The sequence below is a fragment of the Pyrus communis genome, chromosome 10 (assembly GCF_963583255.1).
Source record: "Pyrus communis chromosome 10, drPyrComm1.1, whole genome shotgun sequence".
Taxonomy (NCBI): Eukaryota; Viridiplantae; Streptophyta; class Magnoliopsida; order Rosales; family Rosaceae; genus Pyrus; species Pyrus communis.
This window is the reverse complement of record NC_084812.1, coordinates 23,096,602-23,113,471: the sequence shown is the minus strand read 5'-3', so window position 1 is coordinate 23,113,471 and position 16,870 is coordinate 23,096,602. Positions and strand designations below refer to the sequence as shown.

At 37.2% G+C, this 16,870-nt stretch overlaps 2 protein-coding genes across 3 annotated transcripts; both read right to left on the bottom strand.

Moving 5' to 3' along the window:
* Positions 1 to 915: 915 nt before the first annotated feature.
* Positions 916 to 2,634, bottom strand: LOC137748659 (uncharacterized). 2 transcript variants are annotated; one of them, XM_068488826.1, is made up of 3 exons: positions 2,228 to 2,634; positions 1,523 to 1,816; positions 916 to 1,200 (listed from the first exon to the last, which is right to left on the bottom strand). In XM_068488826.1, the coding sequence occupies exons 1-2, from the start codon at positions 2,591 to 2,593 to the stop codon at positions 1,547 to 1,549; spliced, it is 636 nt and encodes a 211-aa protein (XP_068344927.1). In that variant the 5' UTR covers positions 2,594 to 2,634; the 3' UTR covers positions 916 to 1,200; positions 1,523 to 1,546. The 2 variants fall into 2 exon arrangements, with proteins under 2 accessions (XP_068344927.1, XP_068344928.1); XM_068488827.1 differs by lacking the exon at positions 916 to 1,200 and adding an exon at positions 1,271 to 1,344.
* An 835-nt stretch (positions 2,635 to 3,469) lies between these two features.
* LOC137747170 (disease resistance protein RUN1-like) lies at positions 3,470 to 8,267 on the bottom strand. Its single transcript, XM_068487212.1, has 7 exons — positions 7,658 to 8,267; positions 6,155 to 7,250; positions 5,736 to 6,035; positions 5,051 to 5,592; positions 4,705 to 4,984; positions 4,003 to 4,630; positions 3,470 to 3,909 (listed from the first exon to the last, which is right to left on the bottom strand). The coding sequence occupies exons 1-7, from the start codon at positions 8,167 to 8,169 to the stop codon at positions 3,737 to 3,739; spliced, it is 3,531 nt and encodes a 1,176-aa protein (XP_068343313.1). The 5' UTR covers positions 8,170 to 8,267; the 3' UTR covers positions 3,470 to 3,736.
* Positions 8,268 to 16,870: the final 8,603 nt, after the last annotated feature.

Genomic DNA, 16,870 nt, shown 5'->3' with positions numbered 1-16,870 from the left:
ACACTAAAGTTGGAGAATGACTTACTTGGAACGGATTCATTGTCATTTTGGTGCTTTCGTCTAACAAAGTTTTAATATATGTGAGCTTTTCTCTACATGGTAATGTTTATTGAGGAGTGCCGTGTGGTAGGAAACTCGTACCATCTAAGTTATAAACTAGAGCCTGCAAAGTCGACATACTCATCGCTCACCCTTTCTTGTAAACTCAAGGCGCAATTTTTTTTTTGTTTTGGCACACCGGTTGCGGTTGGTACAATTAAATGGTTATTTGATACTCCATGGTTTTAAGGGTTTTCAAGTTTAACCACAAAATTTTCATATTTATATAGAAATGATAAACACGCATTTTTTAGCTCTACTCCTATTTAATCTTGTCTGTTTCTATTTGATTAATTCAGTTCAATTGTCAAAAATAAAGAGGTGTTGAAGAAACTAAAAAGAGTGAAAATCAATTCTCTTTTTAGATTGCGACACCAAGATTGAATACACAAAATACAACCTTTGTCAGATTTGGAGATCGGAAACTAAAATCTGCAGGCAGCCTGCTGAAACATGATCCATGATCGGATTGAATTTTAAGCGAATCTAACAAGACCCAACAGTTGCCCTATCTTGATGAAAATTTTGCCTCAAAAAATATGCATGCTGTTGTTGGCATAATTTACTGAACAATTATAGAGGGCAGAGAGAGGGTGCAGCACGAGAAGAGAGATTGTGTCTTTTTGTTCGAATTAGTCATGGGGTTCCAATTAGCAGCTGCAAGTATTGGCATTGCGCCCAATTTGCCAAAACAAAAAACCTTTTGCCCTCATACAATTATCATGTGTTGTACGCATGATGGATGGAAAATTGGATTAAAAAATTTCACAATCTAATGTCATGGAAAAAATTGGCTATTTATAAAAGTTTAGGAGATTAATTGGCTAAAATTAAAGTTCATAGATGAAATTGGCAGCTCTAAACAAGTTTAGTAGACAAATCGACAAATAGGTCTATAATAGCTAAGCAATGAACCAAGTAAAGGAGAAATTAGATTGTTTATAAGTTGAACACAAAATAGCAATGGTACGACCAACTTCCACTGTTTCCCGATAGAAAAGTGGTGTTTTGCATACATGCAATTGCAAAGAACGTTGGTCTTTTGTGATATGATAGCTCTATTCTTGGAACATAAGTAACTGCTACGTTTCTTCCCATTACCTGCAACATTTGGAAGAACAGAAGAAAGCATAGATTCAGAACATTCATGTATGGCACTCGGAAAATTACACAGTTTGTAGCTTGATCTTCGTATGTGCTGCACACGAGGAACTACATACATTTCAGCGAGCGAAGACATCCATACTGTTATTAAAACAATCAAGAAAGCGTCAATCTATTCTGATTCATCATTACTTCACAAAGTTTTCAAATAATAGATTAACCTCCACTATTCCTAGATCATATTTTATATGCACCAAGTGTATATCTGGTTAATTTTCAGAGTTTCAGACTATAGTTGTCAGTACCGAGAAAAGTATACCTATGTGATGAACATATGAGTTTACTACTCGGTTTCAAGGGCAGCAATTTCGTATCTGACTTCTTCCAAATGCTCATTTATAGCGGTTACAGCATCCTGCACCCCTCTAATGGCCTCCTTGAGATCATTATCATACTGGGCATTCGCTTCTGCCTCTTCAGTTCCGGCAGCTTCTGTTATCTCGTGGAGATGCACGCATTCATGCTCCATTGGTCTGTTAAATCTGCAATTTTCATGACTCACCAGACGCTCTGAGGGTCTTCCAGCCCTCTTCAACACCTGAATTGTCACCGTCTTTAAAACAAACAAACAACCAGTATACTTCATGTCAGAAAACAATGGAGCCAAATCTTGCAACAAACAACATAAGTACACACATTGCTCACAGTAGCAGAAGTGCACCAAAGATTGTTCCTTTTTCTTCATTTCTATCCATACAAGAAATATTAGAGGAGGGGAATTTGCACACAAGACCTTGAGTAATTGTTCTTAACCGCTTGAGCTACGAGCCCTTTACGTGGATCATGGGGTTCTTTATCTAGTTGTTCTATAAGGCTATAAGGCTATAAGCATCTAATTAACTTGCTACCAACAAAGCAAAGCCTTGCCAAATTATTTGAGCGGCAATTACACATGATAATATGAATTAAACAGAAAATTAAATTAAATTAAAAAAAATTGGAAGGATATGACGAGTTAAATTACCAAATTCAGTTTCTGCTTCTCGTGGGTCTGAACAGCTCTGAGGAGATGGGCTAAATCAATCCGGGAGAAATCGGGATCGTTGAGGAACAGCGATTCGATCCGAAGAACTTGCTTCGAGCACTCGTTGAATTCGAGCGTCACCTCACTGCAAACTTGCTGGTACGCCAACTCCGCATCTACTCCCGACGACGGCGGCGACGACTCCATATACTCCCCAAACCCTCGTTTCAGCTTGGCGTAGGCCTCCGCCCTCCGCTGCTGAATTCCGAGGAACTCGCGGAGCAAACCGACGGTTTTTGTTTTAGATGCCACGCTTTCTTCTTCCATTGGGTCTGTGATTGATACCTTCTTGTCAAATTCTTCCATGCTCGGATCGGATAGTTCTTCCTCCTCCCTTCTGTCTTCCTCCTCCCTTCTGTATTCCGATGGAATACTCACTTTTATTCACTAAACCCTAAAACTCAATACATCTGAACCCCATTTTGCAACGCGGAATGCACTCAAATGAGAAACGCTAAGAAGAAAGACTCTTGAGATGCCACGCCACTTTAACAGTCCGCTGGTATTACTATTGGGTGGAATAAAATCCCGAAATTTCCAAACCGAACCGTTCGGTACCCGATCCCAAAAAATTTATGCTTTCTTTCGATAACCCCGTCCCGAACCGAAAATTAGATTATAATAATTTATAATCAAATTATAGTATTAAATATACAATTGTAATTATTATAGGTGGTTAGATTTGGTTGAGATTTAATCTCAATCATTCATTTATAATTAAAACTCTCTTGAGTCACTTGTCTTCATTCTGATTCTCTCTCCACTTTTCTTCGCTCTTCTCCGCCCAAACCCAAATCTCTCTCTCTCGACTAGCCTCCTCCTCAGTCCTCCATACACTTTGATTCTCTCTCTCTCTCTCTCTCTCAAGTCTAAATTGGACCAAGTCTCTCGGCCTGGAATTCTTACGACGAGACGCCACGTTCATGGAGAGGCGTCGTTAGGGCGCCGCCGCTGACAATTTCTAGGACTCGAATTATTTTCTTCTGTGGTTGATTTTTAGGTTTGTGAAAATTTGGGATTTCTGAAATTTTGATTGTTTCTGGAATTGTATTTCTGCAATTGTCATTTGCAACATCTTAAAGATTTCCCCCCCGTGCCGAAGTCTTTTCCCCCAAATTCAAAGAATTGATTCTTGCCAAAAAGGTGTGTAAAAGTCTTTTCCCCCGTGCCGAAGTATTCGGTTGCATGAGGTCGTAAGCAATCAGTGGCAGGGAAGAAAAATTTGGTAACGCTAATGCCATAATGTACACAATATTTGATGATGCTGAAGACATTTGAACTTGATATCTAATAGGATAGCAAGGGTCTTTCATATCCCAAGCGGTTAACATGGCTTAGTTATGAACTCCCAAGTCTTGTGTTTGAAGGCAGAGAACATCTTGAAGACAAGGTGATAATGTAGAGATGTCTTTATCTAGTAAAATTAATAACTCATGGAGGGCTTTTTGACTACTGTCGCTTCTTTTTCTGAGAGATGGAGGGCCGAACGATTTGATTTAGCGTGAGAAGGAAGATGGCAGCAGTGACTAGCCCCCTCCATCCTCCCAGATGGCAGTTATTGCCTCTGGCACTCGCTGCTGCAATTTTGTGATCAACATCGTTCCGTTGCTCTTCTTCTTTGTCTGAAAAACATACAAATAACAGAAAGTTTTGAGAAAACTTGAATGAAATGAATACGGGCAGACCCCTAAGTGCTTTAATGGAGCATAATTTACCTGAGTCCATGATGAGTGTATTCAACCATTTCGGCCTACAGAAATCAACATTTTTCATTTCTTCTTCACTGAACCAGCAAAAGTCATATTGTCCTGATACATTCTCCAGCGGTGACAAATCTCCACCGATGACAAATGGATCATTAGGATCTGGAGTGGTGTTGTGTTGGGTACTCATCTTGTCTTGGTGCTCTTGCACAAGCTCCACACCAAATTCCTTTACCCGAATAAACTCATCACGTACCGTCGTCATTACGGAAACAACCACTTCATCTCCACATTCTAATATTATTGTTTGATTGTCCATTTTCCAATGGCTCAACCATGTCACATCTTCTCCTCTGGAGTGGAGTTGTGTTGGACCAACGAAGAATGGTGGGCCATAGAGCCACTTCAGACCCTTGCTCTTGTTACTCACTTCAATACTCATAATTGGATTAGGACAAGTACAAAAACTCCAACTCTCCTCGCTTGCATAGGTAGCAAAGATGTTCAAGCCTAGAATTTTGTGACTTGCAAGAAAAGGCACAATAAAAGAAATTGAGGACTTGGTACTTTTATAGCTGAACCGGCCAGGAACCTCATTCCCAGTCAAAAATGTGCTGTATATACCATATTGATGCAGTCCCTGTGTACATGGCACGGAAACAACTATATTAGGCAACTCTTTCCGATAAGAGAGAGAGAGAGAGAGAGAGAGACCTGAACGGGACTCCAAATCGAAGCATCATGTTCAAAATTTTGCAAGCCGCAACGTTTCCTCATTTCCAAGTTGTGCAAGCTGAAAAGTTTCATCATTTCCGCATCAACTCTGCCAATGTGATAGTACTTCAACTCAATTACATTGTAGTTACCATTGTGGTTCTCACCCGAATAGGTCAATGCTCTCAACTCATTGGCTTGATATGTTATAGTTTTTAATGATATGCAATCATCTGCGTCAATGTATTCAATTTTCCGCAACCCCACAACTGATTCGAGCCTCTTACATCTCGATAAATAGAGAAAACGGAGCCTCTCACATCCCGATAAAGAGAGAGATTCGAGCCTCTTACATCTCGATAAAGAGAGATCATTGAGCCTCCTCAAACCTTTGATGAAAACAGGTAGGCTAGAAATTGGATTATCATCTAAATATAGATATTGCAACAAGGATAGATTACTTAAATCTGTAGGAAAGGCATCATCAGAAAGATTGCACCTACTAAGGTTTAACGTTACTAAAGAACATGGCAAATAAGTGAAGATACTCGAACTTGTACCAGGCCGTAATACACTTAGAATACCATCTGTTTCGAGAACTTTCACAGATTCCATCTTCTTCATCATCTCATCAAGATTTGAGCAACCAGATAAATTGAGTGTTTCAAGTTTTAGCATGCACATGTTAGGAAGCATCCTAAGATTCTTGCAATCCTCCATATTCAAGTACACAAGTCTCTCTAGGTTTCCAATGGATTCATGAACATCAAGCAGGCTTTCGCAATCTACAAGAATCAATTCCTCTAGATTGGGGCAGTATGAGAAGTCCATGGTTTGACTAAGGCCATGAGAATGGCTCACATCAAGGATCTTCAATGAAGGAAGAAACTGCAGGAAAAAAAATTAAAATAAAGAAAAAAAAGAGAAATAATATTTGTGGGAGTTAATTCTAACATATGCAATTAGTCAACGAATCAAAACTTAAAAAAGCAAAAGAAGGAAAATGAATTGAGATGCGTAGAGTAACATACTTTTGTTCCTTTGTAGACTTGTGTCAAGCTACTATATTGCATTTCAAGAACAATTAGGCACTCCAAAGGAAAATCAATGGGTATAGAATCCAAAGGAAATTCAGGCCAACACAACCATCTTAATCCTGTAGGGAAATTTGCGTAACATCCCTCTAGCCGTACACATCTAAGATGGAGTAGTTGTAATTTGTGCATCCTTTCAAATGCATTGGTTTCAAAGACTGTCTCATTTGTGTTTATTGGACTGTTTACAGGATGCCAATGCATGTCCAGGACAAGACCTTGGATTGTTTGTGTACCCTAAGAAAAAAAGGGAACAACATTAATATGGATAATTTTCACAAGATGAGAAAAACATACATACATACATATATATATATATATATATATCTATATCTAAAAGGCATGTTTCTACGTACAGTCTTTTCCCTCAGTACTTGGAAGGAATCCTTACGACGCCATAGTCTACTACGTTTCTCAGGCTCTTCTGATTCTAGGCGAACTATTTCTCTTCCCATATCACGAATCAGATCGTGCATGTTCACCTTGTTGTCTGTATCAACTTTCACCAAGCATCCATCAATGAGATTTTGAATGCCAACAGTTGTATAGAAATCACATCCATCTAGTATTCTAACAATGTAGTTTTTGTCCCTTCCTATTAGGAAACAAGCAATGTGGAGGAATAATTTCTGGTCATCATCTTGTAAACTGTCATAGCTTATTCTTAGTTTATTCATGATTTCGCCATTAGGAATAACTTCTAGCTTCTCCAATGCACTTTCCCACACACCCATACTTTCACCTAACAGAGAAGAACCCAAAACTTGAAGAGCTAATGGAAGTCCTCCAGTATGCCGCACTAGCTTTTTTGAATATTCCATGTAATCTTCAGGGGGATGGTCCTGGCCAAACGCATGCCAGCTTAAGAGCTCCAACGATTCATTGTAATCCAAAGTTTCAACTCCGTGGACCTTAGTAACTTGATGTGCCTTTAGCAACCTTTCACGCCTTGTTGTTATGATTATTTTACTTCCGGGATAAAACCGATCTTTCATCCGTAGTACTGCATCTAATTGGTCCATATGGTCTACATCATCAAGAACAAGAAGAACTCTTCTAGAACTTATGGCTCTTTCAATCTTACTTATTCCTTCACTGACGTTGTGCACTTTCTCCTTCTTCCCCTTCAAAATATCATAAAGAAGTTGCATTTGCATTTGAACTAACCCGTTCGGTTGACTTGCCGTTTCTCTGATATTTTCAACAAAGCTGCTCCCTTCAAAACTTGTAAAATTTGAATTGTAAACATATTTAGCAATTGTTGTCTTCCCTATTCCAGACATCCCATGCACAGCAACTATACCAACATCAGTGGATCCATCTTGTAACCACAAATTGATGTTTTTGACTTGAGATTGGATTCCAACCAAGTTGGATTCAACAGCCAAGGGTGTGCGAATTAGCTTGTCACCAATCACCTTGACAATTTTTGTGATAAACTTTGACTCGTACCTACGGATTTGCAAAAAAATGAAATATAAATCAAACATGTTGTCTACCTAAGAAAGTTACAAAGGTAACAACTGGAAGGATGCTAAACATACACATCATTTTGACAGCATATCTTAATTAGTTAAAAATAAAAATGAAACTTTGTTGACAACATGAAACTATTTTAAAAGTTATTATATGCAGTTTTGGTAAAAGAATTATTGTATACACAGAGGTCAAGTCTAGATAACCAAACTATTTTAAACTGAGAGGGGATTCGAACTCGACACCTGTAGAACACATGGGTTTAGAGAGACAAGAACAAATTGTTCATGTGAAAAAAGAAGGCAAAACAAATTGTTGGTTAAAAATAAATTAACCTTCCAATATTGACACTGGAAAGATAAAAGAGAGCAAGTGAATGTTACCCATCAGCTTGATTTGATAAGACCATCCCTGCTAGATCAGCAAGCTCTGCAAGTGCCTCCCTCCATCGCCGCACCTTATTCGGCGACTGAGTTTTCTCGTGTCTTGTAAATGCTTTTCCGATGCTTCCTGTCTGCTTCCTCGCATGGGATGGATCGACATGGTAGAAGACTGGTAATACTACATGGTCCGAGGTAGTCCTCTTGCGTTCAAGGACCATGACAAGCTCATCAAGGCACCATCTGGATGACGCGTAATCTTTCGAAAACACGACAACAGACGTTCGTGATTGCCGGATTGCTTTCTGTAGTCCTGGCTTGATATCTTCTCCTCTCTCAAGTTCGTCGTCATCTCGGAAGGTGAGAAATCCTGCGTTGTTCAAAGCTGTGTAGAGGTGGTCGGTAAAAGTCCTGCGAGTGTCTTCGCCTCTGAAACTCAAGAAAACATCGTAACGGCAACCCCAATGAGTGTTGGAATCAGAGGATGATCCTTGAGCTGCTCTCACAAGCGCCATAGTTTACGATCAATGAGCAAACAAAATAAATGCTGTGTCTTTGCCAGGGAAATATTTGAGGCTCTAATTAGTTGGCTCATTCCTATCCACTTCCTGGAAAAATTGCAAGTGAAAACTCATCTCATCTTTTTGTAATTGACTCGTTTTAGTCAAAGAAAAATTAGTTGGGTCGTTTTAGTCAAAGCAATTGTTATTAATTGGGGCCTTTTAGTAAAGCAAATGAAAACGCGTCTTAAAGCATTTCTATTAGAAATGTCAAAAGATAAATGTTAAATGTTAATTTGATAGCTGATATGGTAATGTTGTATTTTCTCTCTCTCTTTTTTTTTTTTTTTTTTCTAATCGATGTGATTTTTTTGTTATAAATAACTTTTGTACAACTCTTTTTAAAAAGAAACCCATTAAAATAAATTTTCAATATCTATAATTAGTGCATTAATAGATTCACACAATAAAATAATTAAAAATTATTTGACATTACTTTTTCTTATATATCAAATTTAACCTATGAAAACTCATATGTCAATCCATATAGGATTGACATATTGTTTAAAGCTTGGTTTTATATTTAAATTTGATTACATAACATTCGAATTAAGATTTGACAAAAGAAATGCTGTGTCTTTGCCAGGGAAATAATCGAGGCTCTAATTACTTGGCTCATTCCTATCCACTTCCTGGAAAAATTGCAAGTGAAAACTCGTCTCATCTTTTTGTAATTGACTCATTTTAGTCAAAGCAAAATTAGTTGGGTCGTTTTAGTTAAAGCAATTGTTATTAATTGGGGCTTTTTAGTCAAGCAAATGAAAACGCGTCTTAAAACATTTCTAATATAAATGTCAAAAGAGAAATGTTAAATGTTAATTTGATGGCTGATATGATAATGTCGTATTTTCTCTGTTTTTTTTTTCCCCAATCGGTGTGATTTTTTTGTTATAAATGAAATTTGTATAACTCTTTTTAAAAAGAAACCCATTAAAATAAATTTTTAAGGTCTATAATTGATGCATTAATGGATTCACACAATAAAATAATTAAAAATGATTTGATATCACTTTTTCTTATATGTCAAATTTGACATATGAAAACTCATATTTCTATCTACATAAGATTGACATTGTTTGAAGCTTGTTCCTACTTTTAAATTTGATTATATAGCATTTGAATTAAGATTTGACAAAATAAATGCTGTGTCTTTGCCAGGGAAATATTTGAGGCTCTAATTACTTGGCTCATTCCAATCCACTTCCTGGAAAAATTGCAAATGAAAACTCGTCTCATCCTTTTGTAATTGACTCGTTTTAGTCAAAGCAAAATTAGTTGGGTCGTTTTAGTCAAAGCAATTGTTATTAATTGGGGCTTTTTAGTCAAGCAAATGAAAACGCGTCTTAAAGCATTACTAATAGAAATGTCAAAAAGATAAACGTCAAATGTTAATTTGATAGCTGATGTAGCAATATCATTTTTTTTCCCCTATCGATATGATTTTTTTGTTATAAATGATATTTGTATAACTCATTTTAAAAAGAAACCAATTAAAATAAAAATTTAAGGTCTACAATTAGTGCATTAATGGATTCACACAATAAAATAATTAAAAATTATTTGATGTCACTTTTTCTCATATGTCAATCCACATAGGATTGACATATCGTTTGAAGCTTACTTCTACCCTTAAATTTGATTACATAGCATTCTACGGATTTGACATCTTCTTTGAAAATGATTTTACCTTTTTGTATAATTGAAGATAGAGACCCAATACAACTTAATTATCTTTGACCAAAAAAAAAAAAAAAAACAAAAGACAGACCCAATACACTTAATTATTTGTGTTGTTTTTTATCCACTGCTTACTAAAAAAATGTAAATTAGAACGAATTTATTTATATTAAGAAAAATAAAATCAAATACAGTTGTGGAGCAAAAAATAATAAAGAAAACTTTGGAGCTAACAAGTAAACTTTTACTCATAAGAGACTAGAGTGCCCTCATCAAATGGCCCCAGGTTCATGTTTGTTATACATGCAGTTCAACCATCGAGAAGACCTAAGCTGCTTATTGCAACTTCTAGACAGCTCAATCAAGTCAAAATTACAATAAATCCAATCAAGTATTCTATAAGACAATTCCAATATATTATTTAATAAAAATATTTTTGAGAAGTTGCAGAAATAACTAACTTGAGGGATGTCTAGAAGTTGAGGACAAGATCGACTTGAGGACAATTCCAATATATTTTTTTTTTCTTCCAGAAATAACTAACTTGAGGACAAGATCGACTTGGTGGGACCAATGTCGCTTGTTACGGGGACATAGGCATGATGATCATAGCGATTGACTACTTCACCAAATGTGATGAAGCTAAATCCGTGGCGACAACTACCCAGACGAACAAAACATCATCTGCTAAATACGAATCTCACATTTCGTCATCACCACCTAAACCTCATTCACGCTTATCCGAGCAGTTCGAAGTCTCAAGAAATCGCCGAACAAGTCCTCACATGCTAAGGACTATTTCAATTGTTTTGCAATCTTGTTTTGCTCAACTGCACTCACAACGATTTACATGCTCTCCAGTGCGAGAGGGTAAACTAATCACCAACAAGTGTCGAAATCAGAGGAGGTTCCTTGAGTTGCTCTCACAAAAGCCATCGATTACGATCGATGAACTAACAAAAAACTGCTACCTGAGAAAAATTTAAATCTTTAACTGGGTCATTTGTTCCATCTTTTTAGACCATATTTTATAAACTAAATGATGTGAAAGATGATTGTTAGATTCCATTTTTAATGATTAGTAAAAAGAATCAAACCATCAACTGCCACATCATGTGGTTTACAAATATGGTCTCAAAAGATGTTCGCTTTAGCATCACCAAAAAATGTTTACGAACAAGTTTCACAAAAAAAAAAAGTGGTAAAGTTGTGACTCGCCACACACGTTATTAATTGGCTCGTTAAGAGTAGTTCTACTGGTTTTAGGAGGACAAGGGTAAGGCATTTAACGTCGCTTACTATTCACTTTGAATAGTACTTGCCTTTGTGCACTTCCACCTGTTGGATAAGGGCAAAGACGAGGGCAAGGTGTAACATCCCACATCGCCCAGGGAGTGGATCCTGTAAGCCTTATATGTATATTCCCATCTCTACCTAGCACGAGGCCTTTTGGAAGCTCACTGGCTTCGGGTTCCATGGAAACTCCGAAGTTAAGTGAGTAGCGCGCGAGAGCAATCCCATGATGGGTGACCTACTGGGAAGTTCTCGTGTGAGTTCCCAGAAACAAAACCGTGAGGGTGTGGTAGGGGCCCAAAGCGGACAATATCGTGCTACGGTGGAGTCGGGCATGGGATGTGGTGGGGGCTCGGGCCAGAATGTGACAATTTGGTATCAGAGCCATTCCCTGCCCAGAAGTGTGCCGACGAGGACGTCGGGCCCCTAAGGGAGGTGGATTGTAACATCCCATATCGCCCAGGGAGTGGATCCTGTAAGCCTTATATGTATATTCCCATCTCTACCTAGCACGAGGCCTTTTGGGAGCTCACTGGCTTCGGGTTCCATGGGAACTCCGAAGTTAAGCGAGTAGTGCGTGAGAGCAATCCCATGATAGGTGACCCACTGGGAAGTTCTCGTGTAAGTTCCCAGAAACAAAACCGTGAGGGTGTGGTAGGGGCCCAAAGCGGACAATATCGTGTTATGGTGGAGTTGAGCTTAGGATGTGGTGGGGGCCTCGCCCGGGATGTGAAGGTGATTGATATTCACAAAGCAAATCTTGGTTTTCGTTTTCCTTGTGATGGGCCGGGAAGAGGGGGACATGCCAAGTATCCGCTTGGGAACATGTCTTCTTAGGGCTATTGTGGATGTATAATGCAATTTCAATAGTAATATTCCATTTCAGCTGGAAAATGCAATCAGATGTTACGTGTCATGTTCTCCTTAGATTTCCAATTAGATTTTCAACAACTCTCGTCATGCTACGTGTCATTATCCAATACTAATATCCGCTCATATTTTTTTATTAGATTCTTGACCATTTTTATAGTGCAACGTATCCTTTATCCAATCTTCTGGTTCCTCATATTTCTCTGTAAAAACCCTTCAAACCACCACATATACTCACACCAAACCTCTTCCATTCTCCCTACTCATCTCAACCAACCCTCAAGCAAAAAAAACGTCTTTGCCAACCGACCAAATTGCCTTCTCAATCATGTTTTTGTTAAAAAAAAAATTGATTTGGAAAGTGGAAACAAATATAGATGGTCATAGTAAAAATAATTATTGAGTTGTGATATCGATATGAAAAAAGATGGTTGGGTTTTTATAGAATAACAAAAACAAATCCTGGTTTTTTCAAATTTTAATTGTTTTGTCGTTGTATTAATCCTGGCCTTTGATTTTATACTCATCTAAAATCCGACTCACCTGAAAATGCCATGCGACACAAATGTCCCACCACTTACCCTCTTCTTTTAGACCATATGTAGTAATTTTTTGGGTTTGGCGGGGCAACTTTAGGGCCCTTGCCCTTACCTTAAACCAATCTGTGGCCTTGCTCTAAAGTTTTTTGAGTTCTAATGTGAGCCAGTCCACTCATTGATGGAAGGCAAGGCCAAGGGCCTTAAAGTTTCCCTCCAAACCAAAAAAAAAATGCTCCAACAGGCTTAAAAGAAGATGGTAAGTGGTAGGCCATGTGAAGCCTACCCAAACGCCTGAGCAACTTATGTTTGACCTTGCGATTTTTGGCATAGCTAATGTCAACATACGCTAGCCACATGGTTTTATTTTTTTGTGCATGGAGCATGCAATGCACGCGTGAAGTTGGCGAGTGGGTCAACAACTTCTACTATCGTGGGGTTTGCTGCAACAATCCAACAGCCACCATCAACGGCTCTATCACGTGGCAATTTGTGAGTCGTTCAATTTCCAACAGTCAGTGATCTGGACCGTTTGTAATAGAGATAAGGTACACTTATGAGCCAAGCTTTAACAAACAAGTTGAGTTTGAACCAAATTCGAGCTATCTAATAAAAAGATACGAGCAGTTCACTATCTTTATGAGCTAAACATAGCAAAGCTCTATATCGACTTATTTCATTAACGAATCTATTATTTTGTTTGATTTCAATTCATTTCATTGAAAATTGAGCTTAGATGAGCAAAAAAAAGTTGATTCGAATTGTTTCAAGCATATTAAATCCCTACATGTGGTGCTCACTTCATGAAAATTGTGGTGTTTTGTTTTGAATGCGAGAACGATTAACAAGAAACAAGGGTACTAGGTCAATTTCATTCCAAATCCACAAACAAAAGACATATGGCCATAATTGAGGGATCGGAGGAGATGGGAGATATCATAGGGAAACTGTTATAAAATTGGCTTGGGTTACATCTACCAATCTATCACCACTATTTTAGGTATTTTAGGTAAGTCTCTATTATATTTTAAGAGGTGTTGGGTTTGAATTAGCTGCACAATGAGTCAAATATCATAATTTAGTATTGAATTAGCCATTTACATGAGTCGAATATAAAATCTAACACTTACTGAATCAAGAGATTTACTATTAGATTGTGATAGCATATAAGTAACCCTTATTAAGTGTGCAACAATGTTCAAATCAAATGAGACGGACCTGATTCACTCTAATATTGGCCTAACTTGCCCACAAAGCCCATTTCAGGCCAAAATGTCTTTTAATCGAAGGAGGAAATAATCAATAGGTTTGGGGAGTGATGATCCTCGCTGGATCCTCTTTGTGATGATCTCGGGAATCATCAAATCACATTCGTTCATCGTATATTGTGCGGTCAGAAATCATTGTAATTTTTTTTTTCAAGCCTTACAACTCAGAAAAGACATATACAAACTCAACAAAGCCTTCCACACTCTTGCTCAAGAGTGTGGAAGCAAAATCGTATTATATAATTCAACAAACCTTCAATAGCAACAACACGTAGATTGTCTTCTACACTCTTGCTCAAGAGTATGGAAGCAGAGTCGTATTATATGGTTCAACAAACCTTCAACAGCTACAACATGTAGATTGTCTTCTACACTCTTGCTCAAGAGTGTGGAAGCAAAATCGTATTATATGGTTTAACAAACCTCCAACAACTACAACATGTAGAATGCCTTCCACACTCTTGCTCAAGAGTAGAGAAGCAAAATCTATATATGTGGTCTCTCCCACATTTTCTCGTCCACAGTTCACCAAAAAAAATCTAGCAAAAAAAAAAAAAAAATTATGCCAAAAATAAATCCAAAATTAATTAATTAATAATTATTTAATTAATTATGACATGTGGAGAAGGCCAACAAAACTTCTACACATAGGAGATAACTACAACATGTAGATTGCCTTCCACACTCTTGTGGAAGCAAAATCAATTTGTTAAGTCTTGTAAAATGCTTCCCACACTTTGAAGGGTAGAGCTTCCCATACCCTTGAAGGGAGGGAGCTTCCACACCCAAGGGAGAGAGCTTCCCACACCGTTGAAGGGAAAAAGCCTTCACACACTTTAAGGGAGGAAGCCTCCCACACCTTGAAAGGAGGAAGCTTCACACTTTGCCTAACTACAAAAAACTCAAAAAGCCTTTCACACTCTTACTTAAGAGTGTGGAAGAAAAATCTATTTATGTGGTTCAAAAAAGCTTCAATCGAAAGCTTCAACAAAAAATTCAAAAAGCCTTCCACACTCTTGCTCAAGAGGCTGGAAGTAAAATTTATTTATGTGGTTCAAAAAACTTCAACCGAAAGCTTCAACAAGAAATTCAAAAAGCCTTCCACACTCTTGAATAAGAGTGTGGAAGCAAAATTTATTTATGTGGTTCAAAAAAGCTTCAACCAAAAATCTTCACCTACAAATTTTCACCTACAAAGGCTCAACCAAAAAGCTTCACCTACAAAACTTCAACCAAAAAGCTTCACCTACAAGGCTTCAACCAAAAGGCTTCACCTACAAAGCTTCAACCAAAAAGTTTCACCTACAAAGTTTCAACCAAAAAGCTTCACCTACAAAACTTCAACCACTCAAGCTATGTGCCCAAAGGAAAAGGCTTCACCTACAAAGTTTCAACCAAAGAGCTTGAACCACTCAAGTTATGTGCCCAAAGGAAAAAGCTTCAACCATTCAAGAAATGTACAGAAATAATATCAATCATGGGGATAAAGGTATAAATAATTATTTGAATATTTTTCAAAAAGGAGTATTGTTGGATTTGTAATAGAGATAAGGTACAACTTATTTTATTAACGAATCTATTATTTTGTTTGACCTCAACTCAGTTCACTTAAAAATCAAGCTTAAATGAGCAAAAAAAAAAAAAAAAAAAAACTATAACAGAATTGGTCTTTTGCGGCGCACAAAGACCGCTGTAAACGGTTATTCATGATGTGAGCCCCCAAGCAGTAAAAGCCCCTGTCGTAAAAGATGTTTTGTCAAATACGACGTACTCTAGTAGTTGTGAATAATTTAAGCAAAACACGCCATAATTGATCTTTAAGGCGTGCATTGCGCACCTTAATTGGTATTAGATACGACATTAATGGAGTGTTGTAATACTGCAAAACCAATTACGGCATACATATATGCCAAATTTATATTAGATACAACGTTTATTGAGTGTTATAACACTGTAAAGGCAATTACGACATACGTCGTACATCGTAATAGAATACTACCATCAATAGTTAATGTTGATTTTGCATGCCCTAGTTTACATTTATTTTAATTTTTATTTTAACAATTCATTTTAGACAGACCTCACTTCATAACATCTAAATTAATATTGAAATGAATACAATAGAAATATAACAATTATCATCATAAACACATTCCAAATACTTAGATTAATTAGTAAATATTGTCAATTACAGTACAATTGGAAGTTTTGGCACAAACAAAAAATTTGAATTGTTTTGTTGCTTTTACAATTGATGCACATCCTAAAGTTGACAGAGGTACCTAATGATGACTACAAAACAAAATCATACCAAAAAACACAAAGTAATCTCCCGAGCACATCCTCCATGTCCATAGAGCAACCAATTTGATCACAAAAGTGCACCATACCAACAAAATACAAAGCAATTCGTTTAGTGTTGTGCTAATTCTCAAACCTGTAAGACCACAATATATTTAGCTAGTAAGTGATAGAAAAACAAGAAAAGGAGTGTGCCATGAGGCAAGAGGAAAAGAGGAGAATAATTTAGTGGCTTAGTGAAGAGCATCAGTTGCGACCTCAAAAACGAACTTTTGTGTGATGACAACAACCCGCCCAATTCTACGAATAGAATAAAAATTAGTTCCACAAACAAAAACATCCTTAATCCATAATCAAATTGTAGCCATGAATCTTAACCAATTTGTCAACAAGAAAGTATGTACTTATATCAGAATTGAATTTCACTTCTTCAATGATAAAGCATGTACTCATGTATTAATAATATCAAGCATATAGTAAATTTGATTAAGCAACGGTCATTTACCATACATATATTCTTAGAGGTCAAGGCAACTATTATGTGCCTTCAAGCATCCATGTGATGATAATATCCTATACAACAAATCATAGTTACAACTCTTGCCAAAAACTAGCCTCTCGAACAAATAATGATAATAGAGATCTTATTTAGAAAATGTAGCATGCAATCACTAATGCGAAACCATGGGCAAACCATGGTATGCTAAGGCA